At 42.6% G+C, this 23,212-nt stretch overlaps 1 protein-coding gene across 1 annotated transcript; it reads left to right on the plus strand.

The window, feature by feature from the left end:
* The first annotated feature begins 7,959 nt into the window (after positions 1 to 7,959).
* NEK2 (NIMA related kinase 2) lies at positions 7,960 to 21,221 on the plus strand. The gene is made up of 8 exons (XM_033092005.1): positions 7,960 to 8,246; positions 9,091 to 9,308; positions 9,855 to 10,095; positions 12,075 to 12,157; positions 12,879 to 13,005; positions 13,882 to 14,098; positions 15,979 to 16,104; positions 19,706 to 21,221. The coding sequence occupies exons 1-8, from the start codon at positions 8,151 to 8,153 to the stop codon at positions 19,930 to 19,932; spliced, it is 1,335 nt and encodes a 444-aa protein (XP_032947896.1). The 5' UTR covers positions 7,960 to 8,150; the 3' UTR covers positions 19,933 to 21,221.
* Positions 21,222 to 23,212: the final 1,991 nt, after the last annotated feature.

Consider the following 23,212-nt stretch of genomic DNA (forward strand, 5'->3'; position numbering starts at 1 on the left):
GGACGTGCAGCAAACCTTCCTTCACTGTTAGCACAGAGGGACAATTCTGTGGCACTGAAAGAGCCCAGGTTCTGCATTAACCTGTGATGCTGGGAGTCCCTGGGTCTTGCTTGATGCCTTGGATTCCTCAGGTCTCCTAGGCAGCCCGATGTCCTCTCAGTGCTGCCCTTCCCACCTGGCTACCTGCTCCTGTCAGTCCCCAGGCCAGGCCAGCGCCCCGCTGGGCCCACTGCTAGGCCTGTCACATCATGGACGGCTGGGGGTTGGAGGTGCAGAGAAGAAAGAACAGAATGGGGAGTTGCCATCAGCCTGTGTCCTTAGATGAAAGGATGATGCTGAACTGTGCCATTTCTGCCCCAGGCTCGTGTGCCCAGGGCGGCCTCATCTTCTCTCTCACAGGGAGTCCCGTGTCAGCTCTGTGCTGAGGCAGAGCTTCCTGTGGTCTAGTTGTTCACTTTTGGTCTGGCGTCCTTTTTTCTGTAGTGAGGCTGTGGGGAGGCTGCAGCTTTTCCGTTTGTAAAAATGACCGTTGTCCCCACCTGCACCGTTCCTTCTGTGAGCACAACACACATGCACACATGTGTACCTATGGTGTGCAGCCACCCAGTGTGACGAGCACACTCACTGAGCCAGGCTTGTCACACTCACCGACCCCTGACTTGTCCCCTCTGCAGGTCCTAGTTCTGATCAGAGTCCTTGCAGGAGTCACGTGATTGTTGGGTGGTCTGGGGAGGCATGGGGGAACTTTCTCAGAGATCAGGGAACCAGACCTTCAAGGATGTCCAGGGTGGGGGCATGTTTCTGCTTTCTCTTTTTCAGATGAGAACTTAGTATGATGACCTCAGAATGGTTAGGCATAACCATTCTGAGCCTCGGTTTTCTTTCCTGGAAAATGGGAATAAATTAATGCTCTGATGATGGGTATTTGGTGAAGAGTATAGGAGAAGAGTAGGTAGCACAGTGCCTGGCGTGGATGAGTGGCTCCGTGGGCCACATCAACCATGCCAGGTGTAACTGTGGCCTCAGCTCACCCGACAGCCTGGCACTGCTGCCCAGGTTGGTGGGAGGTGCAAGGGCCACAGCGCTATGAGGCAGGTGTACGCTTGACAGTCACCGTGCCTTCCTCAAATTAGGTCTTCTCTCTCTGCACCACAAAATTGCTCCGGAAAAACAAAAATGCAAAGAATAGCCTTCAATTAAACTATGTTTAAAGAGCACTCAGGAAGACTGGTGTTTAAAATAATGAGTAGCAAATGCTTTTCTAAAATGATGAGCGGTTTTTGTCAGAAATATAGACAGTCCCCGACTTACAATGGTTTGACTTAAAATTTTTCGACTTTAAGATGGTGTGAAAACGATATGTGTAGTAAACTACATGACATATTCAACACTTTAATATACAAAAGGGTTTGTGTTAGGTGATTTTGCCCAACTATAGGCTAATGCAACGCTTTGAACCTGCTTAAGGTAGGGGTGGCTAAGCTATGAAGTTCGGTAGGGTAGGTGTATTAAATGCAATTTTGACTTATGATACTTTCAACTTCCAATGGGTTTGTTGGGACATAACCCCATCGTAAGTCGAGGAACATCTGTAATCCCCTTCCCCAAATTACTCTGGTGGATTCTGATTCATGTGTTAGGTTCTCTAAAAGCAGGATTTAACTGACAACACGGTGCTCTGGGTTCAAGTTATGTATTTGGGAAAAAGATACATATGTTATTTCTCATAATATCCAACACATGGAAAACTTTACAAGAATATGCAGGAGTCCATGTGGCAGATCTCCCCAGAGGAGTTTCCAGATGTTTCCTGAAAAAGAAGAGAGTAAGGTCTCTGCATCGTGTCTCAGGTCAGAGTGAAGCCAGTTCTGGAACTTGAGGCTTGTGAGGAGGGAATTAGGTCTGAGGGGCCACGGACTAAGGTCTCTCCTAAGCTCCCTTCAACTGCCTCTGTGTCCTGGATGGATAATGGAGAGAGAGAGAGAGAGAGAGAGAGAGAGAGAGAGAGAGAGAGAGAGATTAGAGCACCAGAAGAAGGGGGAGGCAGGCACTTGGGAGTTGTTTGCATCTGCTCATCAATAGGGAACTGAATTTAAAACCACCCTGAAAACAGCCGTGCCTTGGCTTAGCTCCCTTTGTGTCGACTTGAGGACTATACGCCCTTGAATGCCCTTGTTGCAGGTTTGAAAACCTGCTGAGGACTGACTACCACATGGGGGCAGGAGAAGCAGAGGCCAGGTGAAGAAGCCAGGCCAGCAGGGAAGTGTATGTGCTCGGATATGCTGGCCAGGGTGACCAAGTTGTTTAAGTGCCCCTTGGGGGAGCCCTAGCAGTCAGCAGAAAGTCTAGTGCTGTGTTTCCCTCCATGGCTCCACCAGTGAGACAATTATACTGAAAACCATAATAGCAATCACATCTGGCACAATCACATCTAGCAAAAACACTTACATGTACAGCAGGTCAGACACTACATACATTATTTCATTCAATCCGCAGTGAAACCCTGTGAGGTAGGATTATCCCCCCACTCTACAGGGCAGGTGCCTGGGACTCAAGAAGCAAGTGCCCACGGTCTTACCCAGCTTGTGTGTGCAGGGCCGGGCGTCAGCCTCAGCTCCAGGTCCTGTGACTGAGGAGCAGGAGCTCAGAGCTCTGCTGCCCCCACACGGACTTGCCATGTCACACTGATACAGGAGGGGAGCTCTCTGGGGTCCAGCGAGGGTGGTGAAGTCAGGTCAGCCGGCAGACACCAGGCCTCGTGGTGCAGCTGTTATAACCGAACCTCAACTAGACGTTGAGCTGTTGCTGCTGATTTTTTAAAATCCCCTCCACCTTCAACGTAACTAGGCAAGTCACACAGACCAGCTGCCAAGACCCTGGATCCAATGGGGACTTGGCCTTCATTTTGTCTCTGGCACACTCCACCCTGAGTCAATCTGTTAATATCTTGTTCCTCATTTGTAAACTCCCCACAGGCAGTTGTGACATGGAGCAAGATGATGCTTACCCAGCGCCCGGCCTGAGCTCAGTGACCAGTCACCGGGCCGAGACCTGGAGGGAGCGGACTAGCTATAAGCTTTCCTTTCTGTCCCTGCCCTGGGATGTCTTCCTGTCATAGGCAACAGCTCTGAGGTTACAGTCCTGCTGGGTTTTGTCAAAGGATTGGTGCTAAAAAAAAATAAAGAAAAAGAATGGGGCTCTTCCTTCTGGACTTTCTGGACTGAATCAGAGCAAATAAGGTACGGGTAGAAATGAGAACACTGGATTTGGTCATCTGGAAAGTCTAGGTGGCCCACCCAACAGCATTTTCAAAGTCACATGGGGCAGAAGCCAGCCTGCAGGGGTCGCAGAGGGACTCAGTTGGTTGCTGATCAGAAACGCCAGGAGCTCAGGACGCACCTTGACTGTGCTGGTGCCTCAGCTGTTTGGTTCTGTCCCCTGAAAGTCAAAACAGCAGTTCCTCCTCCGACGGCTTCTGAACCCTCCTCACTAAGCAAATGCAGGCCCACGTAGCTTCTCCCAAGTCTCTGTAGGTTGCATTCGGGTCATTGTGGTCACAACCTTCACACTCCGATGAGCTGACATGTCATGAGCGTGTAACATGAAGTTAGCTGAAGGCTGATGTAATGAGAATGGTGACAGTGAGGATGGGAAGGCCACCGGGACAGGCCAGCCATCTTCCTGGGGCACAGGACTAAGGTGCAGACAGGCAGAAAGGCAGGGCCCGCAGCCGTCCTGGAAGGCTGCCCGGGACGGTACACACACACATGCCACACACCACACACACACACACACACCACACACACACATGCACATACCATTCACACACGCCACACACATGCCACACACACCACACTCACACACCCCCATGCCACACACACACACACACACACACACACACCACACACACAACACATATTCACACACCACACACACACACACACAAACACGCCGCATACACACACACTTTGTCTACCCTCCTTCACCATCTGGTCCCTCTGCGAGCCCTGCAGGCTGGCTTCTGCCCCACGTGACTTTGAAAATGCTGTTGGGTGGGCCACCTAGACTTTCCAGATGACCAAATCCAGTGTTCTCATTTCTACCCGTACCTTATTTGCTCCATCTGCAACATCTGGCACTGTGGCCACTGCCATGTGCTTAAAACCATCTCCTCTATAGACTCTGGGTTATCAATAATTTCCATATTGCCTCCTACCTCATCGGTCACTTTCCATGCTGTTTGCTGACCTTTCTTCCCCCTCCTGCCCAGTATAACCTCCAGGACCCCCTCCCAACTCCTTTCTCACTCTGCCCCTCTTGGGGCATATTTATTCCCACACTCTTATTTTCTAGGGCCCAGAGAGGTCGAGTGGATTCCCTAGGTCACCTAGCTCATCAGAACAGAGCTAGACGAACCTGGGTTCCTACTCCTCACACCCACCGCTCCTACAACTTCACTGTGCTGCTCCTAAAGGGGAAATTGGGACTGTTCTCTGAAAGCTCCTTTAGTCCCTTAGAAACATACTACAGACTTACCGCCCATAATTACTGTTAACAGTCTTCTTAACCCATTTATAATATCAATAGTCTTAGAGATAACAAATGTCCTGAATTCATAAATATTATGCAAAATGTCCTGAATTCACAAATATTATGAAAAACCATGCAAAATGTGTGAACGGTTCTCTTTGTCTGAAAGCGTATCCTTGCATTGAGCAGAAGTCAGCCTTCCCCTAACTTGTACCCTTGGGTGCTAGTTTGGCACTATCCCTCTTTAAAATATGATGAAGCTCAAAATTAAACACTATTTGGTTTCACAGATAAATTTCTTCTCATCATATTCTCCCATCAGCTGCCTGCCACTAAATCCAAAGCTGTCTCTTAGTTTGCAGATGTCTTGTCCTTCTATTGATATGAAATGCTGTGTCGCTATTATGGCCAGTCTCCATAACATCTCATACTCTCCTCTAGAACATGGTTATTTATTGAGCATGTACTCTGTCATGCACCTTTTTAAAACATCTTTTAGCATCTGATTGCTATAAACAAAGAATCTCTCCTTTTTTTCCTTTCTAGAAATCTTTATCAAGCTCTTTAAAGAATTTCCATAATCCCTGACTTCAAATTGCTCCAAGACACAAAAAATGTCTTCTCTGGGATTTGAAATGCTCAATATGAAAATCTCAAAGTTTCTTATGAGGCCAGGCCTCTGTGGGTGAACTGGTGAGGCAGTCCCAACCTCTTGTTTGTTATGAAGTTATTTACAGCCCTCTAGTGGGACTTTAATATAACATAAGAAGGGACGCTGAGGGCAGTGAATAAGGCATGGCTTCATTTATTCATTCGTGCATTCATTTGTTCATTCATTCAAGGTACAAATGCTAATTGAGTGCCTACTACATTCCAGGCATGTTTTAGGTGCTAGATATGCTGCAGCGAACAAAACAAACAACAAAATCATATACATTAGTTACTTAAGAGGAACTTATATTTGTTGAAGGTTGAGTTTTTTATTTAATCAGTCAGATATACAAGAGAAGTTGGTAATGTAGATTAGTGTATGGCACATTCTAAATGAGTAAGGAACAGATAATTGCTCTCGTAGGAGCTCACGGTGGGTTGAAGGCAGTCAGAAAAAATTTCAGGGAAGAAGCTGGGCATGAGCTGTCTTTAAAGAATGGGCGGAATATGAAGGATGGAGGGAGTAAATGACCCAGGAAGGGGTGTTTCCTGTAAAAGTGTTCCCTATTGACTCCTCGTGTTCCTCGGCCACCAGTGTCTCTTTCCACTCCACGGTGCCCAGTGGTTTCTGCTGTGCTGTCCTGCCCCTCACTCCCACCCAATGATATGTGCTATCTCTGGCCAGTCATTAGTGTTTGTCATGCCATGCCTATGTCACTCTTTTCTTTATCATGGTCATCATGGCCCCACTGTCTCTTTTTTAATGAACACCCAGCATATCAATTATATGCTGGGTGTTTATTAAACTGGGCGATAGTAAGTGCTCAGTAAATATTTGTTGAATGAACATATGAGCCTAGGAGCCACTCTCCATATTCCTGGGATGACCCTTTCCCCAATATTTAGTCTCTGCCATAGCACTGAGGACGTTTGAAACATGAGTACTAGAGGGCTTCATCCAAATCCTTGAATGATTAATAAGCTGCTTTCTCACATTTTCATTTAACAAAGATTTATTGCATGACACCTTTATTACAGGGCTTATGCTAGCTATGAGGAGCTTGGAGTTGAGCTACTGTGAGACCCATGGAAATATATAATGAAAAATAACAAGTTGAGGGTTGATTTTTGTACTATCTATAGTGAACACTATAGATGGAGGAATTGCTTGTTCTAGTGTGCTAGAAGAGGCTTCCCAGAGCACAAGAGAGAAAGTTGGCATTGAATCTTGAAAGACAAGTTACGTCCTCTAGGCATACACGATCATGATACAGGATGGGGGAGTGGATAAGGGAGTCAGGTGGACTAAGTATTCCAGACAAATGGAATATCAGGTGCAAAGGTAGTGGTGGTGGTGGTGTGGGCTGAGAAAGTGTGTCAAGTTTGGAGAATCGGGGCAAAGCATAAGAGCAAAAGAGTGGCCAGAGAGAAGGTGAAGGATTTGGGGCAGGCCAGCCAAAGAGTTCCATGGATGTCAATTTTTAAGAGGTACTAAAATAAAAAATATAATGCCAATTAACACAGCCACCGTAGCTCCTTACATAACTTTTGAAACCTAAATTGGTCCCATTCCCTTGGGATAAGACAGTGCCCTTGAATGTCACGTTAAAAATTCTCCTGGCTGGAATTCCAATTATGTTATATTCAGTGCATTATGTTATATTCAGTTCTTATTTTTAACATAAAGAGGTTTGCAATTCTTATTAATAGAAAATCAAGTTCCTTTCAATCCCATGCTGAACAGATATTTAAAGAAAATTGACCTATTTATGCATGACCAAATTATTAACTTTCCGGTAATGCACATGAAATGGATGGAGGCCTCTCTATCTGTTCTCCCAGGTAAAAATAGGACTGTTCCACCTGGCTGGGTCAGATGAAAATGTTGGTTTCTGTGGGTGCCCAGAAAAGGCTACATTCAATGAAGTATTGTCAATTAATTATGTATTCAGCACCCCAGGTAATCTATTTGGTAGTCTGTTTTTTTGTTTTTGTTTTTTAGGAGTCTTAAGGGTAAACCTGTCTGCCTTAGAGCCATCATATTCTGCTGGAGATTCCCAACATCGAGGACTTCCATATTCTTTCCCGAGGGTTTGTACACATCCACTGCATGTTGAACAAGCCTCTAAATTCGGTGTTCAAACTATAGTCTGTGTATGATGACCGCGCCCTTCACAAAGTCATGCGTAACTTTTAAATCGTTACTATACCAGTATGCAAGGTTTTTGCATTGATTCTTCTCTTCCTGGCTGTTGGACCTAAAGCAAATAATTTAACCTTTCTGTGCTCCTCATTATACTAATTCCTGCTTTACAAGTTTGTGTTGAGGAATAAACGAGACTATACATGTAAATAAATGGGTTGGCACAGTCCCACGTCATAGTTAGCACTTCAGCAAGGGACTGTAGGTTTAATCACCGTACTCAGCTCTCACTAAGTCTTCAGCGTGACCCCGATCAGGCTCAGGGTACAGGAACCTGAAAGAAGAAGGCGCGTGCAGAGTACAGGAACTGGAGGGGTCAGAGTGCAAAAGTCAGAAAGCATTTGGTTGAGGCAGTATGCAAAGAAGTCTGAGAAGTCTCTGGATTTCGGTTATTTTGGCGACTTCAGCCAGAGCGACAGCGTTGCAGAAACTGCCTTGCTGCCGCTTTCTCTTTCCCGCCCTCCCTTTGACCGACCTCCGCCCCTTTCCTCCTAGGAGTAGAAAGCGGACGCCGACACAGACGCCGAGGCGGTTGCCTAGGGATACGCCTTCCCAAGATGCTTAGGGTGTTGTGTTCTTCTTAGCCAATCAGAGAGGCGAAGCCTCCTCACTGTGGGCCAATAGACTGCGAGTCCAGGGCCCGCGACGGTTAAACGGGGCTTGGGACTGAGGCCGTCGGCAGTGTATCTTGGGGGTGCTTTCGAGTCGGTGGCCGTAGCTCCGCGGCTGCGGCGCGATCTGTTGGAGTCCTGCGGTGGGCCCGGCCATGCCGACCCGGGTGGAAGACTACGAGGTGCTGCACACCATTGGCACAGGCTCCTACGGTCGCTGCCAGAAGATCCGGAGGAAGAGTGACAGCAAGGTGAGCGCGGGCCCTTCCCTGTCTCCGCCCCTGCTGGGGTTTCGCCAGCCTGTGGTGAGCGCCCTCTGTCCCCGAAGCGAGAGGCCTGGGATTGTGGGTCTCCAAGGCTGGGTGCCCGGAAGAGTAAGCCATCTCCCCCAAACCTGTGTCTGTCCTGGGTTGCTCAAGGGATGGGAGACCGCGTCTTTCCTTCTTTTCCCCTTTCTCTTCCATTTCCTTCCTTTTTCCTGCTAAAGGCTTTTTTTTCATTGGTGACAGGTAGCGGTCTCCTGAGCTATTTTTTAGAGAAGAGTAGAACTCTGGGACAGGAGAAAGGGGTACCAGAACCTGGAGCTTTCTGTCTTGACAATCAGAGCTCTTTTAAAACATCCGTTATTAGCGTATTGGGTCCATATTTCCCATGTGTGTACATTGACCTTACATAGGAAAAAAACGATGGAGAGGAAACTGCCTGGCTGCTGACCGAGGGATCTTTACTCAGCTTTCTCACCCTGGAAAAGCTTGGCTGGTTGGAACTGGCCGGGATTTGGACTGCCTCTGACTCACCTTTGACCAGAGTACCTTTTTCTGAACTCCCTCAAAGCAAGTGAGGGTAGGAAGTTGGGGGAGGCCTAATGCGCCTCACCTCCGCCCTCTCCCATTGCATTATTTACTGCTTAAAAGTTAGAGAAAGATTATGGAAATAAAATCGGGTGTCCTTAAGTTTATCAAACTAAAGTAGATGTTAATAACCATGATCTATTTACCAGAGAAATAATGTTTGCAAATTTTAAATTTTGGAACTTTCATTCTTTGTTTTTGAGTATAAGGAGTTCACTCTTCCCTTGGGAAATTCTTATTTCAGATATTGGTTTGGAAAGAACTTGACTATGGCTCCATGACAGAAGCTGAGAAACAAATGCTTGTTTCTGAAGTGAATTTGCTTCGTGAACTGAAACATCCAAACATTGTCCGTTACTATGATCGTATTATTGACCGAACCAACACAACACTGTACATCGTAATGGAATATTGTGAAGGAGGGGACCTGGCTAGTGTAATTACAAAGGGAACCAAGGAAAGGTAAGTTAATCTTTGAAAGTAAGCTGAAAATGGGCCTGGTTTCATTTCTGTTAAGCATCCTGTTTTAGGATTAGGGAGGAAGTACTTAGTAACGTGGAAAAGTGTCCTTATATTTATCCTGTTTCCCCCAAAATAAGACCTCGTTAGACAATCAGCTCTAATGCGTCTTTTGGAGCAAAAATTAATATAAGACCCGGTATTATATTATATTAGACCTGGTCTTACATAAGACCCGGTATTTATTATATTATGTTATATTATATTATACCTGGTCTTATAGTAAAATAAGATTGGGTCTTATATTAATTTTTGCTCCAAAAGATGCATTAGAGCTGATTGTCTGGCTAGGTCTTATTTTTGGGAAAACATGGTAGTGGGTCCGCAGTACTTTAGGAAATCTCTGGTGCATCAACACCCGTATTTCATACCAGAGTGTGATATTTATTTCCCTATTTGTACACTTCGAAAACTAGATAATTCTCGTGATCCCATCTTTGTAATGGCTTTATTCAGAAGTTAAACACTGTATATCTTCTTTGGTTTCAGACAATACTTGGAGGAAGAGTTTGTTCTTCGAGTGATGACTCAGTTGACTCTGGCCCTAAAGGAATGTCATAGACGAAGCGATGGTGGTCATACAGTGCTACATCGGGATCTGAAACCAGCCAACGTTTTCCTGGATGGCAAGCAAAATGTTAAGCTTGGAGACTTTGGGCTAGCTAGAATATTAAACCATGATACGAGTTTTGCAAAGACATTTGTGGGCACACCTTACTACATGTCTCCTGTAAGTATTTCAGAATTTAGATACTTTTTACACCTCTTAATGATAAGCATTAAAATGCAGGAAAAGTGAGGTGGTTTTTTTTATTATTATTATTCGTGTGTTTAGTAATATCCAATAGCCAAGAATTAATAATACTGTTTCATTTTAAATTTACATTTTTCCAAATTGACCACCTGACCATTAAACGCCTCTGTATCGGCAATTCAAGTCATGATTTATTGAATGACTACCATGTGCTAAGTTCTGGGATTACAAAGATGAAGTAGATTTTGTCTCTGTCCTGAAGAGTCGTGTTTCTCAAAATGCCATAGGTCCTGTACCCCGGCTTGGAGCTTGGACTCATTTGGAGCATTTGTTCAAAATGCAGGGTCCTTGACCTCAATCCCCAAGCCCGTGAATTTGGACTCTGTATTTTAACAGACTTTCTAGATGATTCTTGTTCATGGAGATTGGACTCATTTGGAGCATTTGTTCAAAATGCAGGGTCCTTGACCTCAATCCCCAAGCCCGTGAATTTGGACTCTGTATTTTAACAGACTTTCTAGATGATTCTTGTTCATGGAGATTCAGGGATCAAGAGGCTCACTAACTTCAGATAACATGTTTTTACAGTGTTAACTTTTTGTATTTGTTCTTTTTTTTGTTGCCTTTTCCTGCAAGGGAGTTGAAGAGTCCACCTGCTTTTGTATTTCCTCTATTGCTGGATATTTTGTTTCCAAAATTCATCACCGTATGAATTATTCTTCCTTTTTTTTTTTGTTTTTGTTATTTCCTTTGTGTGTAGCTCTCAAAATGAAATCGTTGGGTCAAAGGGTATTAACCGTTTGTGGCTCTCTAGGTAGTGCCTGTTGGCTTTGGACTCTGCATTTTAACAGACGTTCTAGATGCCTGAAAAGCTTGAATTAATCTGAGCAAATAAAAATGGAAAGAGGTTAATTTTTTTTTTAGCAGTTCACAAACGTTTTACAAGATTTTCTAAATCTTTTTTAGTTATGTTAACCAATTTAACTGCAGTATAAAACTGTAAATTAATGATTTTCCCTAAGATTAGACATGGCCAGAACAGTGTCATTTTCTCACTGGATCGTATTCCAAATAGAAAGCCTTTAACATAAAGGAAAATTATCCAGAAGTGGTTCTTGGAAAATTTGAAACCTGCAGGATTCTTTTGTTCCTTTTCCCTCCTGCCCTTGTAATTAGATCAGTTCAACCTTCTCCAAGGCATTGATTGTCAGGAAATAATATCAGACGCACCTGTTGGACTTTAAAACACTAAGACTTTGGTATCTTGCCTCTGTGCCCTCTGTTGACAATAAGAGCTATGGTATTGTTGTTACTACAAGTGTGGAAGAAGGGCAAACAGTTAAAATAGGAAATGAGAATGTGTTAGTTACTACTGTAGTTTATACAGTGGACTAAAGGAACATATGTAACTGAATAATTCAATTAGTCATTTATGTCTGTATCCATTTATATGAAGGTTAGATATATGTGTTGGTTGTTGTGAAATTTTTTCTGGTTCTTTTAAAATAGAATTTCTAGATTCTGCATGTCATGAAGGTAGAGGTCTCTCATATTCACCTTTGAATTGTCAGTCGCCTGTAGTAACGATAAACATTTGTGAAGGAAAAGTGAGTGAATGAATTACACTATATGACAAAGTGTATTACGATGAAATCATTGCCTTTTTTTCCATTAAAAATTTGAAGATGATGTATAAAGTATCATCTTTTGTTATTATGATACAAGATCTGACATAAGCTGAATCAGCCTTTTGTAGTTGAAATTTTTGTTACAGGTATAAAATATTAATAATATAAAAATTTTCCTTTTTTCCCCCCCATGAGCAAATATTACCAAAATTTAAGGTTCCTTTTGTTTTTTTGTTTTTTGTTTTGGTCTCAGGGGTAATTTTATAAGTTTTAAAACAAAATAAACTTTTAACTCCTCGTACTTTCTTACCTTTTGTCCCCCTGAAGGAACAGATGAATCGCATGTCCTACGATGAGAAATCGGATATCTGGTCACTAGGCTGTTTGCTGTATGAATTATGTGCATTAATGTAAGTATGACGAAGACAGGTTTCTAGTCTGAGGTTTATAGTCAGAGAGATTTGTCACCTTTCACTGGGTTCGGCTGTTTGACCATCCATGTATATTCAAGTCTGAAAGAATCATACCTTGGGATAAAATAAGGTAGATGAACAGGCTAAAAAAATTAATAATATAACTCCTAAGGTTGGATCTTAACTGGTTCAAGCTTCCAACTTGGTTAGATGCTTCCTTGTTAGACTGATACTTAGCTCAAGGGGAGAGCAAAAGGGTCAGGCCTATGGAAGAAATGAAACAAAGATCTAGGGGAGAGGTCTAGAGACTGGGAGCCCAAGAAAGAGCTCCAATGCTTTGTCCTTTTCATTTTTTCCCCCTTCTAACCTATTCTGTAGAGCAGTGGTTCTCAGTTACAGAGGGGGAAGCACTTTTGCTCCATGGGATGATTGACAATGTCTGGTAACATCCGTGGTTTTTACAACGAGGGAAGTTACTGGCATCTAGTGCATAGAAGCCAAGCATAGTATGATGCATAGGAGAACAGCCCCCGCAGCAAAGAATCGTGTGACCCCAAATGTCAGTAGTGCTAAGACTTGGGAGACATACCTACAGAAGAAAATTGCAGAAGTAGAAACATACGCGTAAATAGAAACTGGAGCTTAAGTCATGCTCTTAATTTGGTTCTTGGTGTATTTTAATTTTTACATTGAAAAAAACATTTTTTTTTTCCTCTAGGCCTCCATTTACAGCTTTCAACCAGAAAGAATTGGCTGGGAAGATCCGAGAAGGCAAATTCAGGCGAATTCCATATCGTTACTCTGATGAATTGAATGACATTATTACGAGGATGTTAAATTTAAAGGTAAACATTATAAGATTATATTGTCTGTTTCTATCTCTCAATTAAATGTTGGCGTCTGAGTTCTCCTTGTAGAGCAATGAAACTGAAGAAACGTTAAATATATTTCCTTAGCTAAATCTACTCTGTTCACACGAATGAAATACATGTGAGTTTGGCAAATTGCATATCTGTGCTGGTCTGCCCTCTGTTCTCTCCTTTTGTTTCCTCCCACGCTCTGCCCGGCTACCAAGCCCCGATTGCAGAAAGGTTCCGAATCCTCAGTTCCCCTTGTCCTTGCCTACCTCAAAGTGATAGGTGGGGGCGAGGGGGCCACAGATAAGACTTTAATCTCTCCATTGCAGCTAGAGGTAGAGTAATAGAGACCAGAGATAAGGGGTTAAGGGGAGGGGTGGCTAAAAAGATTAGAGGGGAAAATGACTCAGATGTGAAAAAAATCTGGCCATGGAATGAGGAGGGAGATGTCCTAGGGATCAGGCTGATGTAAAAGTTAAATGCTGTGGGATTACAAAGAAGGCTATCGGTGAAGGTCCATGAGAGACCGTCCTGCTTACTGTAGTTTAGAGAAGCAAGGGCAGTACTTGCCCTAAAACAGGCCCTAAAACAGACCCTAACGATGCTACCGAGCGCCAGCACGGGGATGGGGGCTTCTAGGTTAAAGTGGGAACAGAGAGAAGTAAAACTGTGCATTGCCTTGTGGACCCAAAACCTCATGAGTAGGAGCCCCAGTGAACTTATTTGTCCGGGTGGGTAAGGCTCATCCATAAAAGAGTACTTTTTTTGGTCTTGGAAATAGATGCCCTTTTAAGGTAACTGCTGTTTTTGGATGAGTATTCTGTTATGAAATCTGACTGGAAGACTGAATATTTGTTTCCCCAGTATTACCATCGACCTTGTGTTGAAGAAATTCTGGAGAACCCTTTGATAGCCGACTTGGTTGCAGAAGAGCAAAGAAGAAATCCTGAGAGAAGAGGGCGACGATTAGAACCAGAAAAGTTGCAGGATTCCAGCCCTGTATTGAGTGAGCTGAAACTAAAGGAAATACAGTTACAGGAGCGAGAGCGAGCCCTCAAAGCAAGAGAAGAAAGACTGGAGCGTAAGTCTGAATGGGGCGAAGCAAAGGGGAGCTGCAGGAGGGTTACTGTGATGTGGGTGAAAATCTGTGACAGGAGTATTTTATATGTGTATGTGTTCTGTTAGAACATTCTTATAAATTCTTGAGAAACCAAATATGTATTGTAAAATATGTAAATCAAGGTTGCTGGCACCTTCCTATTGAACTAACTCTTTGTCTGAGATCAGTTGCTATCATTGTATTGTTGGGCACAAACTGTAAGGGCGCAAACACAGTATCCATTATACGTTCCTGAAGACTTTGTAGATCTGCATGTATACATTATATAAAAACTACAGTGGAACCTCAGTTTTCGAACGTCTCCGTTGACGAACATTTCGGTTTATGAACGCCATAAATTTTATAGATCTATGGTATCATTAGATAGTAAAATTCTTGCTAAATTTGCAGTTTTAGGGGTTGGTTTTAAAGGTCTGGAACAGATTAATCCCTTTTTCATTACTTTCTGTGAGGAAACTGCCTCTGTTTTCGAACGTTTCAGAACTCGAACGGTCTTCTGGAACAGATTACGTTCGAAAACCAAGGTACCACTGTATACAGATATAATACATTATGTGTACATTACACTTTACTATAGACTTTGTAGACTTTAGCATGTACTCTATACATTATACTTTAATGTAGCCTTTACACTTTACTGTTACTTTCTTCTTTCTGTTCCTTAATAGATATACCCTCAAGTTTTTCCGTTGTAAAGGAAGGTCTTAGAATTGCTGCCTTCCATAATAAAAACCAACTCCTACCTTCTGAAATCACTGATCCAACGCAGTCCAGGTCTGAAATCCTACACTATGTAGGACTAGATAAGTTCAGACAATTCAATAATGTGGGTACAAGAGATCTAGGTTTATAAATACTCTGATGGGTATTAATTGATTGGGTGCTAATTAGTTTTTGACGTTGAAGTTCTGTCTACTCCACTAAAGTAAGAGCTAGATCAAGGTTTTAGAATGATGCAAGGTAGCAACAGCCCCGAGACTCTTCATTTTAACAGTAAGAGACAGTGGTGGGGTCATGCCTGTCTCCTGCCTTCCTCATGGCTCACCTGATTTCGCTTCTGCAGCTTCAAGCCCAGTGCAGACTTTATAAATCTTTTTCTATTTAAGTGTACTTACGAAACATCCAATGCATTTGTTAATATTTTACTTCCTAATGGTAATTATGTAGCACTGTGAGATATTCTTTCTGTAGACAGAAAACCTGTGCTTCCCTGGAAACCTTTTTTTTTACTCTTTTGTCAAAAGAATTCTGTAAAAAAAAAGAAAACACTGGTTATAGTATTTTGAATTTCATATAGCAACTGAAATCTGAACTTTCTGAATTCTGGGCCCGGAATAAATAACAGCCTTTGTTATTCATCTGAAGAAGTACCTCTTCACTGAGCTGAGGTTTAGTCCCTTCTATTTGGGTGCTGTCACTCACCCAGAAAAACGAAAGATTGTAATGTAAGGATAGGCAGCACCCAGAAAAGGAACTGTTGCCCGCTTTCATTGGTGAGCAGAAACGGTGTTTTGTTTTTTGTTTTGTTTTGTTTTCCTCAAATGAGTTATTCCCCCGCAACCTGACCACAGGCTGAAGCTAACTTTGTGCTTGTGCTTAAACCAGTCCTTATAAGGAAAACTAAGACAACACACAACATATTGAAATACTGAATTAAAAACTAGCACATCAGATTAACCTGGTTATACAGTAAGGAACCTTTCACAAAGCATTTCTAATCACTGGTGAGGCAAGCTCGTTTTAGTGATTAGGAAAAGTGACAAGACTACCAAATGCGAATCGTTTTATACCCAAAGCCACTTGTTAATTTCTTTTTTTCTTGTTCCATTCCTTTTTTAAAGAGAAGGAACGAGAGCTTTGTGTTCGTGAGAGGCTGGCAGAGGATAAAGTGGCCAGAGCAGAGAGCCTGTTGAAGAATTACAGCCTGATGAAGGAACAGAAGCTGCTGTCTCTGGCAAGTAGTCCAGGTATGAGAATCAACTCAGGACACAGAAGCTGCTGATGCCAATGAAGAAATGGGCACCAGAGCTGTCTTCAAGGGGCTTTGGCAGCCCTTTAAATTTATAAAGTCTCGAATTTTAAGATGGAGTTAATTCAATATATGAATTTCAATGGAAGTAAGAATTCTGTTACAGTAACGATTTACTTACTGGGTTCATAGGCCTGAGGCAATTGGTCATAATGAGTTCATCCTCAGTTTTATTTACCTATCAAATTATGTGTTTACTATTTGATGTTTATTTTTTTAAAATGAGACATTTAAAACAATGCTGTGTTTTTCAGAGTTTTCTCTGGGTATATGATCAGAACTCTGCATTTCTCTCCATTTTCAAGCAGAAATACTAGGATTTTACTGTGGCCACGTGCCCAAATAATCCATGCCACGTCATCCTTCATAGAAAATGTGGCTTACAAGGCGTGATAAGCCAACTGTGAAACAGGCCATCACTTTTGGATCTTTGCTGAGACCATTCAAATGGAAATATATATTTGTCAAAATTTGATTACCTAATGTCTACATATGCTCTGTGTGTATATCAACAGGGTCTCGTACATAGACAGTTAGCCTTGCCAGGGCTGTACCTTGTGGGGGCATTGTCCCAGGTGCTCAGCTTTAGTGACACGTGGTTAGTGTATATACCAGTGGACCAGCTCTAACATGTGTTCTTCATTTCACAGAAACTCTAAATCTAATTTAATTTTCTCTTTAAGATTATGGAAAATGCAAAGCATTCAGTCTTTCCTCTTGATTATGATACAAATTAGTTTTCAAAGTTTTTTGTTGGTTTTCAGAATTCCAATGAAATTTCCAATGAAACTTAGAATTTTTATGGCTTCCTCATACCAACTAGAACAGCATACAATGTATGATTAAAAAATATGGTGAATGTTTAAATTAAAAAGATTTATTACAGTACAAGGCACATTGCCATTAATCCCCCTCAAAATAATCCCCCTTGCTTCGAACACACTTATCCCATTGTTCTTGCCACTTTCTTTTTTTTTCTTTTATTTATTGGGGTGACAATTGTTAGTAAAATTACATAAATTTCAGGTGTACAATTCTGTATTACATCATCTATAAATCCCACTGTGTGTTCACCACCCAGAGTCAGTTCTTCCATCACCATATATTTGTTCTTGCCACTTTCTGAAGCAGTTCTGGAAGTCCTCTTTCGTGAGTGTCTTTAGTTGCACTGTTGTGTCTGCCTTGATGTCCTGAATCAATGCAAAACATTTTCCTTGCATGGTCATTTTGACTTTGGGAAGAGCCAGAAGTCATACAGTGCCAGATCTGGTGAGTAGGGTAGATGAGGACACATTGTAATGTTTTATAATTAACAGAAATTGCTATACCAGAAGCGATGTATGACATGGCGCATTGTCATGATGGAGGATGAAGTAAAGACACTCATGAAAAAGGGCTTCCAGAACTGCTTCAGAAAGTGGCAAGAACGATGGGATAAGTGTCTTCAAAGCGAGGGGGAGTATTTTGAGGGGGATTAAGAGCAATGTGTCTTTTACTGTAATAATTTTTTTAATTTAAATATTCACCGTATTTTTTATCATACCTCATACGTGACGGCTGTCATTTCTATCTTGAATAAGTTGAGAGAAAATCTGGTCACTTCAGGCAACACGAGAACATTTTGTAAATAGAACAGAGGAAAAAACTAAGTGTGATGATTATAGTAACTTTAAAGTGATAGGTGATGGGAATCAACGAAACTGGTGGAAGAAAATGAAACAAAGATTACACAAAACTTGGGCTTTGCCTCTGTTAAATAATCTCTTTTTCCTCAATATTGCTATCTACCGTTCCAGTATTTTCATAATATTTATTTCAGCTTTTCTTAGATTCCACACTGCCATCCATAATGACAAAATAGTCTTAAATCATAATTACAGTGATAGAGCAAGGAGAAATTTTTATCTGGGTGAGTTTCATGCATGAAACCCATTGCTGAGAATTAGCAAGGCCCTGCTGGGGACGGCTCTTCCAGTTAAAGTATATTGTCATCTTGTTCTGAGGGTCTTTGAGCAAAGGATGGAAAGAGCTAGAGAAGGATGATGTGTTTCACATTGTCAGGATACACAGGTAGGTAGAGAACCTACCTGTATGTGAACCATGGCAAATACTTAAAATAGGCTGTAGGAATTGAGTATCCACTGGGGCTAGGAGGTATTTTAAAGTACTGAGCCCGAAGATACGGAGTGGGTGCTATTGTGAACTCAGGACAGTTGGAAATCTCCTCTCCCGTCCTTGGGCTGTCAAATTCAGACAAGAGGAAAACATCACAAATATGTCAAGATCATCATAGTAAGCGACAGCATCTTTTTTAAAGCTCTTGTTAGTCTATTTCATGAAGCACTAATTCTTTTTCTAAACACTTCTTTCTTATAAAAGTATCCCATTAGTAAGATTTACAATTGATGCTGTTGTTTTATAAATGTGTAGGTATTTGTAGTAATAAAGGTGAAGATATTTGAAACAATGGAGGTGAGGCTAAAGCAATAAGTGCTTTGAAGCAGAAACAATGTGCAGACAGGAAATCACGGACAACGAGAGTTGGAAGGCAGCGTTTCTCTGGACAGCCTACTCCTACCTCAGGGCCTTGCCTTCCGTTAGCCTGGAGCCTACACCTCTGTATAGCCTCGTGGCTTTACTTCTTTCATTACTTCTTTCATCAAGTCCCTGCTCAAAAGTCACCAGTTAAGAAACCTTCATCACTGTGACAACCCCCAGCACTTCTGTCTCCCTTTCTCAGTGTTATTTTCCCCACAGCCCATCCCCTCAAATACTCCACATGGAGTTTGTTTATTTGTTTATGGTGGATCTCCTCCTACAAGAATAGGGCCTCTGTTTGGTCCACAATGGCCCATACAAGGAGCTCAGGAAATACTTGAACATATTTCCTTTAAATGAACACAAAGGAAAAATAAAAAGCTTCTGGAATTCAAACCTGCAGGTCCCCAACCTCCAAATAGTCTCTCAGTAGCTAATAGTGTTACCACTTTAAGTGAATTTGTTTTTATGTAAAAGCACAATTCACCTTTTTCACCATACCGTTACTTGATTTATCTTTTCCACACTGAATTTGCTTAGGTTCTTGTATAAACAAGTTTCTGATCATTTAATCTGCTTTGAAATGTTGTTGAGTATTTAACTAAATTGTGGGTGCTCTCTATAAGAAAGAGCTTCTGCTTCCATACTTTTCTGGAAATAATGTGTTCTAGGTAGAATGGCACTTGTTTTCAAGAGTGGAGATAAATGACATTGCTTTCCAGAAGTTTTATATTGTGGCCCATTTAACCTTAAGAGAAAAGCTATTATTAAGAGAATAAAACATACCTTCCTTGATATTTGGCACATTCCAGGATTATCTTTTCAGCACTATGGATTAAAAGGCTGATTGATTTCTACCAACCTCCTGTCCCCAAGAAACTAAGACAGGCACCCAGATTTTAAATGTGAACTGAGTGAATATTTTTGATAAGTATGATAAGCATGGAGGAGTTGAACTCCTGTTCGCATAACTCAAACCCTTTTTCTTTTTCTTCCTAAAGAACTTTTCGATCTTTCATCCTCGATAATTAAGAAGAAAGTTCATTTCAGCGGGGAGAGTAAGGAGAACGTCATGAGGAGTGAGAATTCTGAGAGTCAGCTCACCTCCAAAGCCAAGTGCAAAGACCTGAAAAAAAGGCTTCATGCCGCCCAGCTGCGTGCTCAAGCCCTGTCAGACATTGAAAAAAATTACCAGCTGAAAAGCAGACAGATTCTGGGCATGCGCTAGCTGAGCGGGCGACACAGCTGTGTACAGTGTTTACTGCTGCCAAACCCGTCAAGATTGATATTCAACTGCTGTAGCTTGATATACTTGGTTCTGTGAGCCATGCCTTTCTGTACAGTGAGCTTTTGGAATTGCTTTTGCTGTTCTTCGGCAGTAATTATATAAAATGCCCACACCTTTAGTTTTTCTTCTTTTTTAAAGAAGCCTTTATAGAAAGAATGACACTTTCTTGCTTGGGCTTTTAAATCCTGTGTGTGATTACTACTGGAACAAGAAATGGTACATGCTAAATGTTAGAGAAAAATGATGTTAGGAAAAAATATTTACCCAGGAGTAGCACTTACTGAGAAGTTTTAAATGGCTGAGTGCTTCCAATCGTCACATCTGGATTTAAAATTTACAGTCTGAGGTTTTAAATGTTCTAGAGATTAGAAAACCTAATTGGATATAAGCTTGTTACTAATACCATGATATCTTGCTTATAAATATCGCTGTCAAATATTCCATTGCTCTGTAGTGTGAATCTGTCACGTTTGTTGAAATTCATCACTGTGATGTCTGTATTCTTTTTTCCCCCCTTTTATTCTGTTTAACTGTTTATAAGCTGGCTGACATTTACTCACCTCTTTCTCACTAAATAAAACAATTCTTTAGTTTTCCTATATTTATGTGTCTTGCATTTGTTGGCGTTAGTTGGAGGGAGTCTGTTTAGGTAAGAACATCGATCTGATGGTCACAAGAGCAGTAATGATGCTTGACTCCATCTCATTGACCCATCGAAGCCAGTGGTTCTTAACCGGGCAATTGTGCCTCCTCAGGAGACATTTGGCGATGTCTGGGGACATTGTAATGATTGCAGGGAGGGTACTACTGAATCTAGTGGGCAGAGGCCAGCGGTTCTGCTAAACATCCTACAATGTACAGGACAGTCCCCACAGCAAAATGCCACCAGTGCCGCGCTTGAGAAGCCCAACCTAAGCCAAAACTTGTTGCGGTACCCCACCCTTGAAGGCAATTTACCTTGGTTTTGATGGACTATTTTTTGTCTGACTTTTAATATAAATTAGCCATCTTCGTTGTGCCCATCACATTTTTCATGTGATGGTTTCCAAACAATGCTCATCCTTTTAGCTAAATGAAATAAGACCAAGTTATGAAGGGTAATCATAAATGGGGAAAAGTAGCTCCTTTATTAGTTATTTTATTACAGGTTTTCTACCCAATTAGTAATGTAATTCTATCAAAGACAGCTGATGTCTAAACACAGTCAGAAACTGCTGACCATGCCTTTCTGATACACCCACAGATTAATCCTAATGGTCCCTTAGACACTCATGTTGAGTGTAATTTGTAGGGCCCAGTGTAAAATAATGTGGGATTCCTTGTTCAAAAAGCAGGGAACACGTACCATGAAAGGTCCATTCTTCCAAGGAATGGAAGCTTTGTCCTTTCTTCCAAGGTCTCTGTTTATGGTGGTGTTGTTTGCTATTTAATGTTCTAAGTAAAGAAAAATTAAAATTTTGAATTATTTGCATGAGTTTTACTATTCATGTTTTATGTTGTACCATGCCAGTTTTAAATGCAAATAGCACATTAGCTCATGTGTAGAATCACCGAAATTATATAATTCGTATTTTGTGGCTCATCCAGGAAGGTGCCTCAAGCCGGCCAGACTCCGGCAAGACACATAGATGCTTGCACTGCCAGGTTGGAGAAGTTGAGGCATGCGTCTCTCTCCCCCAGACCCACTGCCCCCACCCATAGCACCTGGGTCACCCCCAAGGATCTTTACACCTCCAAGCTGGGACTTTTTGTTCCTGGATCAGGGTACCTAGATCACCCCTCCTACTAAGATATGGCCTCCAGCTGGCTGCCCACCAGCCATGCCATGGGGCTGCCAGCCCCAAATGGTGGAAAGGAATTAGGGGGCAGCTGCTGCCATGCTCTGTCCTGAGATGCTTTGGGGCACATTGCCCACGATCAGGTCCCTGCTGGGAGCAGAGTGTGGCAGAGGTCACGGGTACAGACAAGAAGAGGAGGCTGGTGTACTAAAGGGTGGGGAAGCTGGTGGCAGGAGGCAGGACCCTGCATGCACTGAAGCCCTAAGCCCCCACACATGTGCCGTTGTCCATTGGACTTGACTCATGAAACACAAATTCAAAGATATATTATTAAGAATCTTGGGGCCAGCCCGGTGGCTCAGGCGGTTGGAGCTCCGTGCTCCCAACGCCAAAGGCTGCTGGTTTGATTCCCACATGGGCCAGTGGGCTCTGAACCACAAGACTGCCGGTTTGATTCCTTGACTCCCGCAAGGGATGGTGGACTCCGCCCCCTGCAACTAAGATTGAACACAGTACCTTGAGCTGAGCTGCCGCTGAGCTCCTGGATGGCTCAGTTGGTTGGAGCGCGTCCTCTCAACCACAAGGTTGCCGGTTTGACTCCTTGACTCCTGCAAAGGATACTAACAATGGCAAATGGACCTGGAGCTGAGCTGCGCCCTCCACAACTAAGATTGAAAGGACAACAACTTGACTTGGAAAAGTCCCGGAAGTACACACTGTTCCCCAATAAAGTCCTGTTCCCCTTCCCCAATAAAATCTTAAAAAAAAAAAAAAAAGAAAGAAAGAATCTCAAGACTGCAGTCACAGAGCATTCAACCCCGGGGCCCTTCTGAATGCCAGGTCCTTCTGAATGCCAGGTCCTTTCTACATGTGGGGTTTGTGTGACTGCACTGGTGGCACACTCATGAAACCAGCCCTTTCTCTAGAAAACTTTTGTTTTACCTTCGGAAGTAAGTTTCCATTTTTAAATCTGTGGCATGCTGAGAGCTTCTCTGGTTTTCCTATCTCCGACTCCACCTTCTCTTTCATTCCTTCCTTCAATCAACACACAATTGAGCAGCTACTGTGAGCCAGGCACTGTTCAAGGTGCTGAAGACACAGCCATGAAGAAACACTGAAACCCCTACCCTCATGGAGAGTCCATTCAAATGGGGCAAGACAGTAAAGGAACTACATATGTATAGGGCATGTTAGTGCTAAGGAGCAGAATGAAGCAGGAAAGGGGAGCAGGGAATGGGAGGTTGCAGTTTTAGAAGAGGTGGTGGGCAGCCCTTTGGCTCAGTTGGTTAGAGCCCAGTGCTCGTAACACCAAGGTCGATGTTTCGATTCTCACATGGGCCAGCGAGCTGTGCCCTCCACAGCTAGATTGAAAACAACGACTTGACATGGAGCTGATGGGTCCTGGAAAAGCACACTGTATCCCAATATTCACAAGTTAAAAA

This window comes from Rhinolophus ferrumequinum, chromosome 22, assembly GCF_004115265.2.
Source record: "Rhinolophus ferrumequinum isolate MPI-CBG mRhiFer1 chromosome 22, mRhiFer1_v1.p, whole genome shotgun sequence".
Lineage (NCBI taxonomy): Eukaryota > Metazoa > Chordata > Mammalia > Chiroptera > Rhinolophidae > Rhinolophus > Rhinolophus ferrumequinum.

Bases quoted from the DNA above. Each gene is read 5' to 3' on its own strand.
- NEK2 (XM_033092005.1), top strand. From the start codon at position 8,151: ATGCCGACCCGGGTGGAAGACTACGAGGTGCTGCACACCATTGGCACA. The intron at 9,309-9,854 runs GTAAGTTAATCT...CTTTGGTTTCAG, and splicing joins ACAAAGGGAACCAAGGAAAG to ACAATACTTGGAGGAAGAGT. The intron at 12,158-12,878 runs GTAAGTATGACG...TTTTTCCTCTAG, and splicing joins TATGAATTATGTGCATTAAT to GCCTCCATTTACAGCTTTCA.